Here is a 19,826-nt window from a genome sequence, read left to right on the forward strand (position 1 = left end):
TCAACCTTTTCTAAAAGCTTTCTAAAACTTTTGGAACCTCAAGAGATTCAAGCTGCAGGCACGGGTGTGCACAACAAAAGCTGAATGGAATAAACACAAAATATGCCTTTATAAGTCCATGTTAAACTGATAGTCTCCCTTGCATGCTTTGCCAACTCAGGTTTACTTAGAGTGTAGATCTGATTAGGAATCATGCTTAGGGGAAAGATGGCTTATAATCAGATCAACAGCTCAAAGTTATCTTAGAACACTTCAAGAAAAAATCAGTAGCATATCCTGAACATTCAAGAACATATTCAGTTAAACTTTATTCCTTTAGCTCTTAACAACTGTGTCTGCAGAACTGTGCAGAATAAAAACCATTGGGATCAGGTACAAAATTTTAAAACCAGCTTAGTGTTGCATTCAGCTACAATCATCTTGACTTCTGGGATGCTTAACAGTTGGTATGTCCTATTAATATCGAAGCTGAAATTTCAACTGATAGAACTACAATGACTCCATGTTTTTTTCTAGGAGGTAACTGGCTACAGTATTCCTTGCAGAAACTCAAACACACTGACAGTGGCGTCCCACACCAGGGTGTCACCTAGTGCAGGGGGGGGGGGTGCTCCAGGGATGGGGCCAAAAGGACTCAACCTCACTTCCCTGCCTGGCGTGCCTTTACACGTGTGTAAAGATGTGCCAAGCAAGGAGGGAGGGAGAAGCCCAGGACATCCCTTCCTCCCTGCTCAGGGAGATGTGGGGGGGATGCTCAGCTGGGTGTCAACCCTCTTCTGGGGTGTCACCTGGCCAGGTCCGCACCTGGTGCATCCCCCCCAGTGTTGCTACACCAGTGCTTTTCTTTAAAGAAACAAACCCTAGCTATAAGTCTGCATCCTAAGAGTGATGACACATAACTAAGAAAAGGTTTCTAGCTTGGTGGCGTGACAGATTTTTTGTTGTTGTTAACAACATGAATGCTAAAGTTTCAAATAAACTTCACTTTAACCAAAACTGCCTGTGTGATGTTCTGAGCATTTAAATGACCTCAGGGGCACCTGTGTATCTAATCACAATGTAGTTTATGACTGGGTTAGACAGTACAGTTAGAACCTGTTTTCCTAAATCTTTTATTTGCTGTAACAGGAGAGAATACTAGTAGAAATAGGAATATTGTACAGGTGATGCTTAACCCAGTGTACAGTGTAATCCTACACATTTACATCAAGGTCAAAACAGATCGGGTATATTCAGGTTGGTGTTTTTACTCAGAAACAAGCCCATTTCATTCAATTGAGCTAATTCCACTAATGAACATATCACAGAATGTCATTGCTAGTAATCTCCAATTCTAGGAGTGGCCAGTTCATATGTGGAAAACCACTTGGGGTAAAATAACACCAGAAAAAACAAAGTAAACTAATCATCTAGTTTGTAATTTCCAAGCAGCATGAATAATATTTTCTTATGTTCATTCAAAACTATTCTTATGCATGTGCATACTGATAGGACAGTACGTGTTCCTGTCCTATCAAAAAATGTATTAAGAAGAGATAAGTTTGAAACTGGTAGTTAGCTAGCTCCTCTTCCTCAGTCAATATTCTCAGTGTCTTTTACCTGTAGTAACACTGGTGCAGAGCAGACCCCTAAACTGAATTCTATACATGTTCAGAAATTCAAACAGCTTCCTAATTGTGCAAAAATTAGCAAACTCTTAATCACCTACCTAACAATCCTCATATTGAAACCCATATATCAAAACTGGAGGAGGGGAATCAAAGTTAAATACTTAAACACATATTCTCATATAATTAACTGAAAATGTACTCCCAAAATTTAATCCACTAAATTAAGAAAGTCACTATACAAGTTTCAATTATTGGTTTATTTATTCACTTATTGCATTAAGATTTTAAGTAGCAGAGTCTTTAAACACTGAATTCTCACTCTGTGCCCTCATTGTAAAAAAGAGATGTGGCATTTTCTTTGTTCATCACTGCATGCTAAAGTTAGGAAAGGCTTCTGCTTTCCCCCTCTGTATAATGTAATGCAAGCCAGCAGTTGAGAGTTTTACTTACCTGGAGCTATTCAGAATATGATGTTGCTTATTCTTCCTGGGGTTGAACAGCACAACAACACATCTAAAAAATAAGAATGTTCAAAAATGAGAAAACATAAACAATAGTTTTGTGATCAGTTATCACACTCCTTTCCTTTCTGAGGGATTGGCATGTCAACTCTGCACAATTAAAAAAGGAGTCTACTAAACAATTTTAACATACTCAAAATTGCCTTGTGTTTATTATCTTTTGTTGGCTATTAAGACCTCAACAGGAATGGATGCTGAGGACTACTTAGAAAAGACAGTTTAATTCAAAACTAACTCCAAACAATGGCCTCATTTGGATATTCATTCAAGCCTTCATAAATCATGTTGTACAAAAGGCTGCCAGAGTTAAAACTTGAGACAGCTCCTGTACAGAGGTGGGAATTTCATTAGGTGTGGCTAGTGTCTCCAGTTTTCAATCTAGTAACCTTGATCAGAAGCTAACAAAACTGAGAAAACCAATGGAGCAACATTTTTAAGTGCCAATATATACTTTCAAGGAAAAGAAGGGGAAAAAACTCACACAGCATAGCCTTCCTGGTCATAAATCATTTCGCAATGCAGGTAACCACTGGCTATGACACATAACTAGAGGTTGAAAAAAATCCAGGTTCTGCACACATGGAAGATTTAAAGTGTGAATAATACTCTTTCCCCTGATGTGCTATTTTTCCATATTAAGAGAAGTTATGCAATACCCTGTCCAATTTCTTTGCCCAAGAGATAGCTAGGGAGGTGCCGGAATTTAACATCTGGGCCTCAGCTGGACTCACACCAAGTAGCTACCTTCTTGTTTATCAGTTTCATGGCCTTTGTTTAATCCAATCTACCAGTGTCTGATCTCATTATTTCATGGTTGGTCAACAAATGTAACACTACATGTAGTACTATATGTAAATGAGTCCCAATTCGGCTCCATTTCCTTCATATTAATAAGCATGATTTATTCAGAAATTAGTAATACTTTTACTAGAGCAAATTCATAAAAAGATAAAGAGCATGGGGACTGACAAAAAGGAAAAGGTATAACAGAAAGCAGATCAAGACTGTAACCACAGCTTTATACTTAGTAGAATCACCAAGGTTATCAAAACCAAACTTCCAATCTCAGTCACATTTTAACTCAAAGGACAGTTCAAACCAAGGGCCCAGATGCTCTATGAGCAGAAGAACAACATACTACAAGATCAAGAAGAAATAAAGATGATGGAAGCAATACACAGAAGAGCTATATAAAAGAGAAGAAAAAATGAATGACACATGGAATGGAGAACCATACAAAGATGAACCCAAGTTCTAAAGAGTGGGGTGGAAGCTACAATAAGAGAAAATGGGAACGAATAAATCACCAGGAACAGATGACATTCCAATTGAACTGCAACAATCTAAACAGAATCAATACTAGTGTTAAATAAAATATGTCAACAAATATGGAAAACAAAACAGTGGCTAACAGGCTGGAAATGATCAATATGCACTCCCCCAAAAAAAGAGCCACAAAAGATTACAACAACTATAGGACCATAGTATTAATTTCCCATGCAAGCAAAACTATGCAGCATAGACTACCATCATATATGGAGAGAGAAATCCTAGAGGTACAAGTGAGGTTCAGGAAAAGAAGAAGCACTAGGGACTACACTGCAAACATATGATGGCTAACAAAGTGCACCAGGGAATTCTAGAAGAAAATTAACATGTACTTTATAGACTATAGCAAAGACTTTGACTGCACAAAAAACTATGGAAATCTCTTAAAGACATTTGGAGTGCCACTACATTTGATACTACTGATGTACTTACAATCTGTACACAGATCAAGAGGCTACTGTTACAACAGAATATGGAAAAACAGAATGGTTCCCAATTGGAAAAGTGGTGAGGCAAGGATGCATTCTATCATGCTACCTCTTCAATTTTATGCAAAAAATATCACATGAAGAACAGATTTAGACTCAAAAGAAGAGGAGTGAAAATAGACGGAAGGAAGCTCAACAATCTAAGATACATGGACGATGCCATACTACTAGCAGGAAACATCTCAGACTTGGAATGATTACTAAGAAAGGTCAAAAAAGAAAGTGCAAAGGCAGGCTTGCTGCTTAACATAAAACAAAAATAGTGACCACGGAGGACCTACATAAATTCAGTCTAGATAATGAGGAAATCAACTCAGAGAAGAAGGAGCTGGAGAAAAGTGCTGAGAATACCGCGGACAGCCAAAAAGACAAACAAATGGGTCCTTGAACAGATCAAGCCGGAAATCTCTCCAGAAGCCAAAAAAGTCAAATTGAGGCTGTCGTATTTTCATATGAAGACACAGCTCATTAGAAAAGACAATGATGTATGGAAAGATAGAGGGTAATAGAAAGAGAGTAAAACCACATATCAGATGGATAGACTCAATCGGGGAGGTCATGGCCTACGTTTGCAGGGCCTGAGCAGAGCTGTGGAGGATGGGGTCTTGGAGATGTCTCATTCACAGGGTCACCTTGAATCGGGGTCAATTCAAAGGCAGTGAACAACAGAAACAATGTACTCTGACTGGTAATATTGCACGGTCATTGTCATAACACACTAGAAGTTTCTTGTATAATCCAGTTTATTTACAAAATCCTCTTACAGATGTAATCTGGCTTTCCATTCAGTTTCAAATGTTTTCACTCCAGGGTTTCAGTTGGCACACATATAAACTAGCAGCCTCTCTGCTGCTATACATCATGGTAGACCACAGCAATCATATTCAGTGTTTAAAAAGGTGTCTTCTATTCTTTTAGTATAACAAGTCCAACTACAGGATTTAAAAAAGAAAATCAAAACCAAGACACATGAGCCAAAAATATACTGGTACTAAATTATGACGCACCACCTGACAGAAACCATGATTCAATAATTCATGTTTTCTTAAACTGTAATCTTCAAGGGGTTCATGAATCACAATTCCCCCCCCCAAAAAAAACTTCTTCCATTCAATTTCTTTCCTCCTGTTTGAAAATGATGTTTAGACACAGCTTTCATCAGAATTTCAGAAGGGTTTGTTACCACCAAAATGTTAAGAATTACTGCAGTAAGTGATTCTGCAACATTTCGGAAGATAATACATTACCAGTAAAAGAGCAAGTTTCAATATTTTTATGAGGGGAGAGGCCTCACTGTTCCTTCTCAAAAAATATTCTAGACAGCCATTATGACTATCCTATACAGAAACAGAACAGAGAATCATAGAGTGGGAAGGGGGGTCATGGAGTCCAACCCCTTGCTCAGCACAGGATCTTCAGATAAAGCATCCCCAGCAGATAGCAGTCCACCCTCTTTTTGAAGACATCCAGAAAAGGAGACCTCCTGGCCCTTTAGACAATTAGTTCCACCATCAAATTGCTTTTAGTGTCAAAAGGTTTCTTCTAATATTCAATCCAGCAGGTATGAGTCATTTTGTTGTGTGGAAAGTTATGCTTCTCTCCACTTTTATGCTTCAAAGGGTAGGTGTATCTGGCGCTTGTGCCTGGAAAGGATATTTTTGGAAATGAACTCCCAGAATCCCCCAGCCAAAACAGACATGCAGGGGTGTCAGTGTTATAGTCCAAAAAAATAATAACTTTTCCAAGGTCTATTTGACTGTCTGTCTGTAAACTGAGGACTATGTGCAAAAGATGGCATGGGTGAACAGGCAAACCCTTGCTTTTTGTTCCACCTACACGGATGGAACAATGTTTCCACCTACACGTAAATGCCTTTACGTGGCATTTTCTTTCTCTTAAAATATTTATACTTTTTTATTAACCACACAAAATACACTCAAAGAAAATGGCATGAAGGCCTTCAGCAAAAGCCAGTCAATCAGCATGGTTTAATTCCCGTTTCTGCTGTGATTCAGAAAAACAGTTTAATTGACCTCAGTGTCAAGGAGACCACTGAATGTATCAGGATTGTAGATGTATTTGTTTATTTGTTTTTAGTGTGCTGTCAGCCACAGCCGTTTGAAAACTGATAATGTATAACTGGAAAAATGGGATGGTAACTAGACACATTATATGTCTATTAAGCAATTAAAAACTACGGTGTTTTCCCAGCCAGTGGGAGCCAGTGTTATCTAGTGGTTTCTGCATTGCACTAGAACCCTGGATGGCCATGGAATCCCCACATGGCCATGGAAGCTCACTGGGTGATCTTGGGCAAGTCACACTCTCTTAGCCTCAGAGGGAGACAAAGACAAACCACCTCTGAACAAATCTTGCAAAAAAAAAAAAAAAACATGTCAGGAACACCTTAGGTCACCATAAGTTAGAAATGGCTTTAAGGTACATAACAACATCAGGCAATCTAAGTGAAAACAGAAAGCCCAGTTTTGGAAAGGCACCAGTTTCAACAGCAGATCTATGATGAGGCAGCAGGAATCAGTCTTGCACTAGTGTTAAGTCTCACTGAACTGGGGTTCACACTGGTGCATGAGTCACTAGACTGTCCTGTTAGCTGCTGAACTAAGATAAGAACTGCTGATTTTTATTTATTTATTTATTTATTTATTTATTTTTGTGGTGAAACTGTCACTGATACAGAGTATAAACGAAGAGCAAAACATGTCTTTTCTTTGTCTGTGGAAAGACAGATTTATCCAGTAGGAGTACGTACTTTCAAAATCCCAGAAATGTGTGTGTAAAATACAACAAGAGCGTTTCCATAATCAGCTGGCTCCTGAAATGAGGTATAGCTACACCTATTCCGTTACACTAAATAATAGAGGTAACATGCCTCTGGGTTGACAATTCAACACCACCTGTAAGGTATCACTCAATGTAGTCACAGGGCCAACTGGTGGAGAGGGTAAGAGCACAATAACTAGCCACCAGAGTTCTCCAAAATAACACATAATTAAAATATCTCTGGGAAACATGAAAGAAAGAAAAAAGATTGAAGTTTTCCATTAAATCTAAATTTAGAAATGGAACAGCAAGGAATCAGACGTCAGAATCACAGTTAAAGAGCATCTGACTCATTCAAAACAGCAGTGCTATGCAACTCTCCACACACACACTGCACCACTGACTAATTTGGCTTTCTTTCTTTCTTTTCTTTCTCCACAACATTCAGTCTTCTAAATTTTAACTCTACTCTCCCACCTGTCTGTGCTTGCTCTATGTCCTTATTTTAGTTTGGTTGTTCCATTACTGTGATGGCATTCTTAAATGTCTCACTTCCTCAATGGGAAAACACATCTGTACTGAGGGACAGTTTCTTCTTCCCAATTCCACTGACACCTTTTTCACTGAAGTGACTAAAATACTACACCTGTAGCATGTTTCAAGAATACTAAATTCTGGTCACCTGCATTCAACTGACACAACAGGAGAGGAAGGTATGGAATCTTGCTCTTCCCAGTAGGCTCAGGAAAAAGCAAACTGCTGCAGCCCCTCCTAACTTATGTGATCTTTATTAGTAACTTTTGCTATTTGGATCACACTCTGATGTTGCTTGGCCACATGTGTCCCAGTTTTCATATATGAAATGTTGGATGTTATGCTACAAGCTTAATGTCTAAGTTACTTTAGCACTTAGCTTAAAGCAATGGTCCCCAAACTGTGCTCTTTAAAGGATTTTGGGATTCAGCCCCCAGAATCTCAGGCTATTAGCCAACATGGCTGAGGGTTCTGGGAGCTGAAATACAAAATCTCTTAAAGGGCACTATTTGGGGACCACTGGCCTAAAGGCATAGATGTAAATGCTGATTTTTTCCTCCTACACTAAAAATGACCAAGAATAATATTGCTTCATGGGTAAAAGGCCTATGATCTGTGGAACATTTCTGTAACTCCTAGATGATAAAATCTGACAATACTGTTAACACTGAAAAGTATTTTAAGTCTCACTTAGCACACACAAATTTGTCAGAGTACTTTCCTTTTTCTTTGCTTCCCCTCGAAGTGGAGGCTTTCTCTACAATTTTCTGGCCATGGGCCATATTAATAGCACTTGATGGGAGCTGGAGGCCACATCTGGAATTTAGCAATTTCCCACCTCTGATTTCAACAATTTTTGGCACTCACCATTTTATTCATTGCAGGTATATCATATACAATCATCCCAGAGAGTGTAAGGCTACCTGGGAAGGTATATGAAGGTATATCACCATGTGGTGATCCCTGGGAGTCCAGCAGCCACCCAGTGCTTGGCTCTTACCCCCAGGGAGTCCCTTAAAACTTTTCCTTCTAGGGTCTCCTAGGTCTCCCTTCCCGCTCCCTGCTGAGCTGAATGAGACCCCTTGAGATCCTCTATCTCGCTGCCACCACCCCGTGAATCCAAACCAAACAACGTCTCTCTAGCACACACAGGGACTTGCTAGAGGAATTTGTAGTTTCCTTTTCCTTGCTAAATTAAAGCAATCAGTAACCGAGCTAAGACGCGTGTACAGGAGCAAAGAGAAAGACAGTAGATACTTTTAAAGAAAGATATTTATTTTAAAGAAATAGAATAGAATAAGAAGATATCATTCATGCAAAGCCCCTTGCCTTGCAGGGACAGAAAGCACAGTTACAAAGTGTTCATTTCAGGCAAGCTACTAGATAAACATAACAAAATCTAAATGCACTAGCTAACACATTTCCTAGCTACTCACACAGTGATGGGATTTGCAGTCCCATTATAATAATAATGATGATGAACAGATACCACATGGCTGGATGAGATTTACTAAAGCAAGCAGCAATGGGATAGAAGCATAGAATGCGGTGGCTTAGTAGTTAAAACACCAGTTCTGACAATCGGAAGGTCGGCAGTTCGAAGCCCGAGTGCTGCATGATGGGGTGAGCTCCTACCACTAGCTTCTGCCAACCTAACAGTTTGAAAACATGCAAATGCAAATAGATAAATAGGTACCACTTCGGTGAGACGATAACAGCATTGGATGCAGTCATGCTGGCCATATGACCACTGGAGTCATCTTCAGACAACACTGGCTCTTCAGCTTAGTAACAGAGATGAGCACCACCCCCTCCAATCAGTTATGACTAGACATTCATGTCAAGGGACTGCCTTTACCTTTTTATCTATATCACACACAATCATGCTAGAGAGGTCCTTAGGACTGGAGCATGGCTTTGGCACATCTTCTGGCCTCTTAGGACACATGCATCATTTAAACAGCATACCTCCAAAGTGATCCAAAGCAGCTTTATTTTGTCCTGTCTGTTTGGGCCCTTGGTTCCACCTAGAGAAATGAACAGAGACAAAGTCCTGTTCCTTGATTCCTAAGGATCAGAGTCTGGAAAATACAGCCGACCTTTGGGCAATGGAAAGGCTGTTGGAAAGCTCTTTTAATGGACAAGCTATCCTAATTTTAATGTGATTTTAATTTTTTTTAATTCAATAATGTTTTAATACTATTAAACAGCATGTATGTTCTTATTTCTTTATTCCTCAAAGCAAATAGGTTATCAGTTTATCACTTGTTTGTTGTTACGTGTCTTCAAGTCACCTCCAACTTATGCCCATCCTATCCTAGAGTTTTCTTAGAAAGATTTAATCAGAGGAGATTTGCCATTGCTTTTCTCTTAGGCTGAGAGAATGTTACTTGACCAAGGTCTTCTAGTGGCTCAGTAGGGATTCGAACCCTGATCTCCCAGAGTCACAGTCCAGCGCTCAAACCACAACCCCATACACAACTCACTAATTGCCCAACAGTCAACAAAATCATAATTTGTGAAGACAGGAACAGCTACCTAACAGTTTAACTGACAAAAATAGTTACCTAACTTAGTTTTTGTGGGTTTTTTGGGTGATGTGGCCATGTTCTAGAAGAGTTTATTCCTGACGTTTTGCCAGCATCTGTGGCTAGCATCTTTTTACCTAACTGTTTAATTGTATTTTAGCAGTATATCTTTGTTTTTATCTGTACCTGACTCAAAATGTGAAATACTCCAAAATCCCAAATGGGTGGTTGAGATAGTGACACCTTTGCTTTCTGATGATTTAGAGTACGTAAACTTTGTTTCATGCACACATTTAGTAAAAATATTACGTATAAAATTATCTTCAGGCTATGCGTAGAAGATATATACAAAACATAAATGAATTCCATATCTAGACCTGGGTCCCCAAACACTTCTGGTCCCAAAGATTTTGGATAAGGGAGATTCAAGCTGTGTTTGGATAGAAACTCTTCATCCAGGTTACACAATGTAGGAAAGGAAAATCCCCAGCCAAGTCATCTTGTTCTCCACTTCAAACAAATCTAGCTTATCCCTTGGTGTCTAAACCAAATAGAAAATATACTGTAATTCTGACTAGATCCATCCTGTTAAAGCAGTGGCATCACTAAGGTTGGTGTCACTTGGTGCAGTAACTCGTGGTGTCACACACATCCCTCTGACCTCCTCCCATCCCACACCATACAAAATCTTTAGACATGTTTTTTGTACTAATCTTACTCATAAATACTGCATATCACTAGATGTCATGGTAATAGTTGTGACATAAAAAACTAGCAAAATTAAAATTATACCTTTAAATTACAGTATCATATGCAGAGTCTCAATGCATTTATAGTTTCATGTGGTTGAAGTGAAAATTGGTAAAAGATGTTTTTAAAGAAAATTTTAATAGAATAAAATTTTAATTTTTATTGTTATTTTTTATTTTAACATTTAATTAAAAAAACAACGCCCTGGCACTTTACCATTCTTCTTCCACTCACCCTCACCCATCTCATACCATCTCTCTTCAGCATTTTAATGGGACACAGGCAAATGCCACAGTCCCTTTCTGCCAAAAGGCAGGTGTTTGAGGAGAGACGTTGTCAATCTCCCCCCCCCCTTTAGGGTGTCACCTAGTGTTGTTTTATCCCCTGCACCTCCTAATGATGCCACTGATTAACTGTATGATTATTTATTTGTTATGTGCCTTCAAGCCTATTGGGACATGACAGCACTATTATGGGGTTTTCTTGGAAAGATTTCTTCAGGGGATATTTCTTAATTCTTCCTCTAATGCTGAGAGAGTGTGACCTGCCCATGCCACCAAATGGGTTTCCACTTGGAGGGCACTCATCCTGGACTCCTACTGTAACTCTTTAGTTTAAATACAGACTTTATATAACAGAAATAATTTTATACCTACATGCATATGTAACTGTATGTCATAGATCTTGATCTAAATGTGTTTGACCTGGCTTTTAAAAACGTTTGAGCTGAGTGCTACACATGGACTTTTCAATTTGCTTTGAAATCTACTGCTACCAAGCTTAAGAGGTAGTACCAAGCCATATCCAAGAACTTTGTGGAAACATTTATGTCTGGATACAGAATGGTCCTGACTGAGTCTTTTGTGTCTCCAGTTGTAATGCTCTCAGACATGTCGGTCTAAAACTCTTGCTTAAACTCTTGTAGAGACACAGGCAGTTTAAAACAGTCAATACAAAGCTACAATGCCCAGAAGCAAGTTGGATATTTGCTTTTTTAGACCATAGCTCCCCAAATCCCCAAACCAGCATGAAGAACATAATTTAGTATGAAGGTCATTCAGCCATAAAGTGAACACTTGAGATCTAGAAGAATAGCTACACTCTACAGCTACAATGTATCACAATATATTACATATTATTTAAGCTGCCATGTCTCATTCGCAGTTTGGTGCTAGAATACCATACTTACCAGAATTATAGCACTAGAGTACTGTATTATAGATTTTTTTAAGCACACACAGACACAAAACAAAGTTTATACACATACCTAGAACAAGTATAAAAAAATAACAAAACTTAAACAAACTGCTAAACAAAAGCAAGCATACACTACTGACATCCCCCACTCAATTGACTAATATATTAAATTATATTTATGCCTCTACAACTTACAAACTGTGTATTTTGCAAAATCCAAAGCTGATTCATAACCCCAATGAAACTGCAAGTATGTGATAAATAATTCCCAGTCTTTTTTTAAACATTATTTCATGATTTCTCTTAAATCAATGTTTCAATTTGTCCATTTCAGACAGTTCATTCCTCTTTTGTGAGCCAAGCTTTTTGTGTTGGAGTATCCATGTCTTTTCATCTCTGAGCATATGTTATTCTTGTTGCTATGTTAATATATTGCAAAAGTCTTTCCATATTTCTTATCTATGTGATCATCAATATTCCAAGCAAAAATGTCTCAGGTTTCAACTGTATCTTGACTTTAAAAATACTTTCCAACTTTAAATGAATTTGAGTCCAATATTTCTGTACTTTATCACAGGTCCTTCACATATGGAAGAAAGGCCCTATCTTCTGTTTGTATTTCAAACATTTGCTTGAACAATTCTTATGCATTTTTGATAACCTGTCTGGTTTTAAATACCATCTGTACATCATTTTATATTAAAAAAAACCTCCCTTACAATAACTAAGTATTGGTTCAATTCCAAACTTTTTGTCCACATTCTTTCCCAGTGTTCCATTTGATTTGAGGAACCAATAATTGGAGCCCATTTTACCTATTCCCCTCCAGTTTCAAATCTCAACCATGGTTTATACATTTTTCAATCAAATGTTCATTTCAAACTCTTGAATTTTTAATCCATTTTAAATCTTTTGCTTGTCTATAAAAAAAACAGTTGAACCACTTCAACTTCTAATTCTTCTGCATTGCTTATTTTAATTTCAATCTTACTTTCCATCTGTACTGATTATTTTCTGCCACCAACAAATCTTTATATCTCAGCCATTTGAATCTATAGAGTATTATAGATTCTATATAAATAATGTTATGTTACATTATATTAGACATTAGAACATCCTAAATGTCTTACCAAACTATAAATTCCAGGGTTCAATAGATGGTACCATGACAGTTAAGGTGATATGAGGCTGCTGTAATACAGTTGGGCCTCCTTATCCACAGATTATTTTATCCATGGATTCAAGCATCCACAGCTTGAAAATATTTAAAAAAAAAGTATAAATTCCAAATAGCAAGCTTTGATTTTCCACTTTATATAAGGGGCACCATTTTAAAGTGCCATTGTATTTAAACAAACTTGAGCATCCATGGATTTTGTTATCCACGGGGGGTCCTAGAACCAAACCCAAGTGGATAACAAGGACCCACTGTAGTATAGTATTGATAGAGTCAATGTGCTTCCACTGACAACAAACCTAAACATCCACTCTCCACATGTTCACAGGTACAATAAGTCATAACATCTATATTCCCCTAATAAAAAGACTATTTCTGAAAATTCCCATTAAAAATGAAGTGAAATTTCCATGGCCCAAAGAAGCTGAATCATTTATTTTTACGGTACAGTACTGCTCAGTTAAAAATTCTCACTGATCACCAGCACCCTTCATGATCTCCACATAATAACATGTGTCAGTAGTTTTCCAGCCGCAGTCAAGACGGAAAAAGAATGAAGAACTGTCCCAAATGATTGAAGGGTATAATCAAAACTTGTGAAGGCAGGAGACCAAGGGGCTGGCCAACAAAAACGCATCCCTCTTAGATTGCACTGATTTCCCTCTAACCCCTTCCTCTCTCTCTGAACAAGAGATTCCCACATTGTACACTATTTCCACCTTGGGGGCAGTGGGAAAATCCAGTGAGGAAAAGGGGGGTGGCAGGGGGCCCTTTGGTCAAAGTATTAGTGTGCAAGGAAGACAAGGGAAGCCAGCAACCTTTAGCACCAGGGTGTAATGAGGGCTGCATGAACCTTCTTTTTCAGGCTCCCATAAAACCACCACACAGCTTCACTGATAGATACGTGTAGTGATGTCTCCCACTCCACATCTGTTCATGTGAGCTCACTGCTGTGACAACATTTTGAGACAGACAGATTGATTGGAGTGAGGAGTTAGAGCACATGATGATGGAGGAGGGAGCTTTCAGGGACCCTGCTTAAGATTTGTGAGTTTTGCTAGGACTTGGCTGGCAGGCTGGAGTTGTGCTGCTGCTCCAGCTCTCTTTTGCTGGACTGGATGAGAGAAGAGGTAGGAGAAGAAACAATGTTTGGATAGGAGGAAATATTTGAAGCTGTGTAGGGAAGGCACATCTCTGGGAGAAGAGGGGGAGGAGTATTGGGGATGAGTGCTTCACCTCTCTCAAGTTGAGAATTCTTCCTTGCCAGAGATAAAAGTTGGAAAGCAGCTGCGTCCATCTCCACCGTGGCAAAGGATTTAGAGTCCTTCCTCACCAGGAAGAAGCTTCCTTTGTACCTGGTCACCTTGGGAGCAGCAACCAAGCAGCCAGTTCAGCAGCGACCAAGAAGCCTCTCACCTGCACTGATATTTGCCACAATAATGACAGAGGATTAATCAGGACTGGTCATGCCAAACCTGGACAGTTGTGGGTAGCTTGGGTCTTTCACAACAAATGCAAAGTAGGCAATAAAACCTGCATGCACATGCACATTTAAGCAACGGGGTACATACCTCTGAGAAATCTGACTGGTCTACATTTCCTAGACACCCATATACAGGTATTTAAATATGTTTTGGTGTTGTTTTTATGTCCCTTCAAATTGACTCTGACTTATGGCAACTCTGTCATAACATGATGTGATCATGCCTGGCGCTTCTAAAGTGTAATTGAGGCTTCCCGTTACGGAATCATATGCAGGGAAGCCAAGAGGAGCCATTTTCTGAATAACAGGATATCATGTTATTCAGAAAATGGCTTCCCTGTGAAGGATTCCATGACAATTCCACAGTAGGAAGCCTCAATTACACTTCAGAAGTGCCACGGATGATCACATCCTGGTGCTTCTGCAATGTTTGGATAAATAATAATAAATAAATAATAATAATAATAAAATTTTTATTTTTATACCGCCCTTCCAAAGATCAGGGCGGTTAACAGCATAATAAAAACAGTGCGAAACACAGAATATACATTAAAGAATTAAAAACGAATACAACAAGACAGAATAAAAACCCCGTTAGCCAGTCCTCTTGCCAATAAAAGAGGAAGGGAGGCCTACTGGACTTTAATCGGGGAATGCAGCCTGAAATAGAAAGGTTTTTAGATCCCTTCTAAATTGGGCCAGGGAGGTGGCCGAGCGGAGCTCTGTGGGCAGCGTGTTCCAAAGGGCCGGGGCGACGATGGAAAATGTCTTCCTCGTGGTGGAGGTAAGCCTAGCCCCTGGCACCTTAAGTAATTGCTGCCCAGATGTTCTGAGGGTGCGGGACGGAATGTACGGGGAGAGGCGGTCCTTCAGGTATCCTGGGCCCAAGCCATTTAGGGCTTTATAGGTCATCACCAACACCTTATATTGTGCCCGGAAGCGAATAGGCAGCCAGTGCAGATCTTTTAGCACCGGTATAATATGGCTGGCCCTGGAAGTACCAGTGACCAGCCTGGCTGCCATATTCTGTACTATTTGTAGCTTCCGGGTTTGGTATAAGGGTTGCCCCATGTAGAGTGCGTTGCAGAAATCCAATCTCGAGGTTACCAGAGCGTGTACTACTGTTTCAAGGTCCCTCTGGGCCAGGTATGGGCGCAGCTGGCGAATAAGCCGAAGCTGATAACAGGTGTTCTTGACCGTCGCATTCACCTGAGCAGTCAGGTGAAGCGACGAGTCAAGAAGCACCCCCAGACTGCGCACAGAGTCCTTCACAGGAAGCGTGACCCCATTCAGGACAGGTGGAACTACCGCCATTCCTGGACCAGGGGAACCTATCACAAGTACCTCCGTTTTCTCTGGATTCAGCTTGAGTCGGTTTTCCCTCATCCAGCCCATTACTGACTCCAGACAGGCCACGAGAGGAGAGACGCCATCCTCAGTCACTGTATCAGTCGGAGACATAGAGAAAATTATTTGGGTGTCATCAGCGTACTGATAACCCTGCGCCCCATGTCTCCGGATGATCTCTCCCAGCGGTTTCATGTAAATGTTAAATAGCATGGGAGACAGAATGGCTCCTTGAGGGACCCCAGTTTTAAGGGCCCTCTCATCGGAGCACACGTCTCCCAGCTGCACCATCTGGGACCTCCCAGAGAGGTAGGACCGGAACCACTGGAGTGCAGTGCCCCCGATTCCCACCTCTGCCAGGCGCCCCAGAAGGATACCATGGTCTATAGTATCGAAAGTCGCTGAGATGTCCAAGAGCACCAACAGGGACACGCTTCCCCTGTCGATGCCCAGATGGAGATCATCGACCAAGGCGACCATGGCCGTCTCAACCCCGTAACCCGCCCGGAAGCCAGTTTGAAATGGGTCCAGATAATCCGTTTCATCCAAGACCGCCTGAAGCTGGATTGCAACCGCCCTCTCGATCACCTTCCCCAAAAATGGCAGCAGCGAGACTGGCCGATAATTATTATGTACCAGGGGGTCGAGGGAGGGCTTTTTTAATAAAGATTTTACAATGGCCAATTTTAAAACAGATGGAAATTGCCCTTCCCTCAAAGATGTATTAATAATCCGGCGTAACAATAAAGTTACCGCCGGTCCCCCCTGGGCCGCTAACCATGAGGGACAGGGATCGAGAGAGCAGGTCGTCTTCCGAACACTTCCGAGGATCTTGTCCACATCATCGGTACTTACCAACTCAAACCGATCCAGTTTAATGGAGTCTGCGGAGGCTCTGGACGCCTCTACACTAGGTTCTGCTTGAATGTAGGCGTTAAGACCTTCTCTTATCCGAGAGGTTTTATCCGCGAAGAAGTTATTAAATTGGTCACAGCAGGCCTTAGAAGTTTCAAGGATCTGGTTCGGGGCGGGAGGGAGCTGAGTCAGCTCCCTGACCACCCTGAACAACTCTGCTGGATGCGACTCCGCGGACGCGACACGAGCACCATAGAACGAGTTCTTAGCTGCTCGTATCGCCTCTCCGTAGTCCTCTAACAGTTGGTCTAGGAGAGCCTTGTCGTCTAAGCGAAGGTGTTTCCGCCAACGGCACTCTAGCCGTCGCAGTTCCCGCTTCCTTGCCCGGAGATCTTCCGTATACCAGGGCTTATGCTTGGAAGCGGGTCTGAGAGGGCGCTTGGGAGCGATACTGTGTATAGCCCTGGAGAGACCGGTATTCCAGATACCAGTCAGGGCATCAACAGAGTCGCCGTCACTTCCAACCATGTATCCCTCTAGGGCTTCCTGGAACCTTTTGGGTTCCATCAGCTTTCGAGGGTGGATCATCCTAATAGGTCCACCACCCCTGGGGGGGATCTGGGTAGAGACCTTGATTTTTGCCTCCACCAGGAAATGATCCATCCATGACAAGGGGGAAATATTAGTTATTTCCGCCCACGGATTTTCCGCATCCGAACAGAAGACCAAATCAAGAGTATTACCCGCGAAATGTGTAGGACCCAAAATCAGCTGGGACAGGCCCATGGCCGCCATGGTATCCATGAATTCCCGAGCCGCACCGGATGGAACATAGCTGGCCGTGAGGGAGATGTTGAAGTCACCCAGGACAAGTAGCCTGGGCATCTCCAGCATCAGTTCAGCGACCAGCTGTGTCAGCTCGTTAAGGGAGTCCGTTAGCGCACGGGGTGGCCGATACACCAACAGAATCCCTAGACTGTCCCTCGCCTTTAGGGTCAGGTAAATACACTCGATATAGGACGTCTGTCGGATGTGGTTCCTGGTGAGGGACAAGGTGTTCTTATGTATCAAGGCCACACACACCCCCGCCCACCTAACCTGGGCTAGTCCTTCACCGAGAAGCCAGCAGGCAGGACCTGAGCCCACACAGCGTCTCCTTCAGGCCCAAGCCAGGTCTCGGTAATGCAAGCCAGATCGCAGTTATGATCCTCCAACAGATCATGGAGGATGTGGGACTTGTTGTTAATCGATCTGGCATTGCACAGGAGCAGCGACAGGGTTTGTGGCACGGTTGGAGTGACCCTCAGGTCCCGTAGGTTGGGAGGGGGACAGGAAGGGGAGACAGATATGATGCATCGATCTCGCCTTCCCCTGGAACGCAAGTCCCTTCTCCCACCGCCATGCCTCCCCCCTGCCCCACACTACCTCAATAGGAGCTCCGCTCGTAACGATGTTATCCCCCTCCTCCCCAGCCCATGCATCCCCCACATCCATAACTTCCCCCCAACCTTCTCCAGCAATTGAAAGAGCAGAGGTTAGCCACCTCAGGCATCCTCTGCTCTATGGCTAACACACAGCCTCCTAAGCCCTATAAAAGCTGCGCAGTTGCGCAGCTGCGCGGTGGTATCGCTGCGGAGTCCCGCAGCGGTCCCCTTTCCAGTCCGTGGGCGGCACTCCCGGGGCGGTGCGCAGTTGCGCACCTCCAACACCCCGGGAGGAGGCTGCCCGGCAGAAACGCGGCTCTGGCAGTGGTGGTCCGGTGAGGAGGCGGAGGGGGGTGGCAGGAAGGTCCGGTCTCCCGGCTTTTATGCTCGCCGCTCTCACCGGCGGGCCTCCTCCTTGCCTTCCCCCCAGGTGTTCCTTAAAGTGCCCTCTCTCCGGCTGCCGCAAAACGCCAAGGCCAGCCAAACAGAGTCCCGCAGTGGTCCCCTTTCCAGTCCGTGGGCGGCACTCCCAGGGCGGTGCGCAGTTGCGCACCTCCGACACCCCGGGAGGAGGCCGCCCGGCAGAAACGCGGCTCTGGCAGCGGTGGTCCGGTGAGGAGGCGGAGGGGGCGTGCTGTTTTGACCACGATGATGTTTTGACCACGTTTGCCCTGCATGTGATAAGGTCCATAGAATTTTCTTGGTGACATTTATTCAGAGGTGATTTGCTATTGCTTTATTTAAGTCTGAGAGGGTGTGACCTGCCCAATGTCACCTTGTGGGTTTCACAGCTCAGTGGGAATTGATATGCAGGTCTCTCGGTGTCTTAATCCAACGCTCCAATCACTTCACCATGCTGGCTCTTAAATATGCTCTACTTCTACATTTTATGTGCTTGCTATAGCACATCACAGTAAAACCCCAGTATTCAACCAGCATGTTAAAACACAGCATTACCCTTGCTCTTCCCATATAACAACATTCACAGAAGTCCCCAGTCATTGCCCACACTCATTTTCAGTGCCAAATCAGCAAGAGAACTGAAAAGGCTTTGGGAAGAGGTCTTTGTTCCGCTAAAGATGCTTCTATGATCTCAGTGCAGAGTATTAAAAGTTAAGGAGGTGTTGGATAATACAAGCAGCACTGAAGAAACTTGCTATGATAATGATTTTCTGCATTTTCATGGGTTCTTATTGATAGGTAATTTTCAACCCAAATCTTTCCCCATTCTGTAACTGGACTTTCTTTACAGATTCTCAACACTACTCAGACTAAAGTCTGCTTCAACACAACCCATCCAGTAACAATACAGAGGTCTGTTCTATGCAATGCACCTAAAGATGCAGGAGCAGAAAGAGCTATATCAGCAAAACATTAGCAAGCATAAATCTATCATAAAGCAAACATAAAGAGCAAGCATAAAGCATAAAGAAAAATGGGGGGGGGGGTGTTTCCAAAGAAAGAAGAAAATTTTAAAAATTCTGTAGTTGCTTTAATTTCATTAGTTCATGAGATAAACATACACCCATCAATCCTGGAGGAGTTGGGGTTCCTAAAATAAAGTACATCCTAGCTTATGCAAACATGTTTTCACAATAAGGAATGCCCCACAGGTAGTTTGATTTTAACATCATCCAGGTGGCATCTGCACCAAGTACGCACACATGATCTTCAGCAAACAGAGTAATGGAAGCAAATCTGTGAAATAATTGTGCAGAAAGCAGCAGAAAACCCTAAAGAGAAATTAATGCTTCCACTACAGGTGTAGCATTGTCCCACTGCAGCTAGTGATATCACCAAAA

The 19,826-nt window shown here is 42.0% G+C and overlaps 2 protein-coding genes across 3 annotated transcripts in view; both read right to left on the minus strand.

The window, feature by feature from the left end:
* Window positions 1-19,826, minus strand: part of JMJD7 (jumonji domain containing 7) — a 266,369-nt gene that overhangs the window by 84,776 nt on the left and 161,767 nt on the right. The gene's annotated exons all lie outside the window — the stretch shown is intronic.
* Window positions 1-19,826, minus strand: part of MAPKBP1 (mitogen-activated protein kinase binding protein 1) — a 154,320-nt gene that overhangs the window by 56,820 nt on the left and 77,674 nt on the right. The window contains exons 4-5 of the mRNA XM_042466693.1: window positions 2,061-2,123; window positions 128-138 (exon numbers count right to left, since the gene is read on the minus strand). Coding sequence (XP_042322627.1) covers window positions 128-138; window positions 2,061-2,123 — 74 coding nt within the window. The remainder of the gene's footprint in view (window positions 1-127; window positions 139-2,060; window positions 2,124-19,826) is intronic.

The sequence above is a fragment of the Sceloporus undulatus genome, chromosome 1, assembly GCF_019175285.1.
Source record: "Sceloporus undulatus isolate JIND9_A2432 ecotype Alabama chromosome 1, SceUnd_v1.1, whole genome shotgun sequence".
NCBI lineage: Eukaryota > Metazoa > Chordata > Lepidosauria > Squamata > Phrynosomatidae > Sceloporus > Sceloporus undulatus.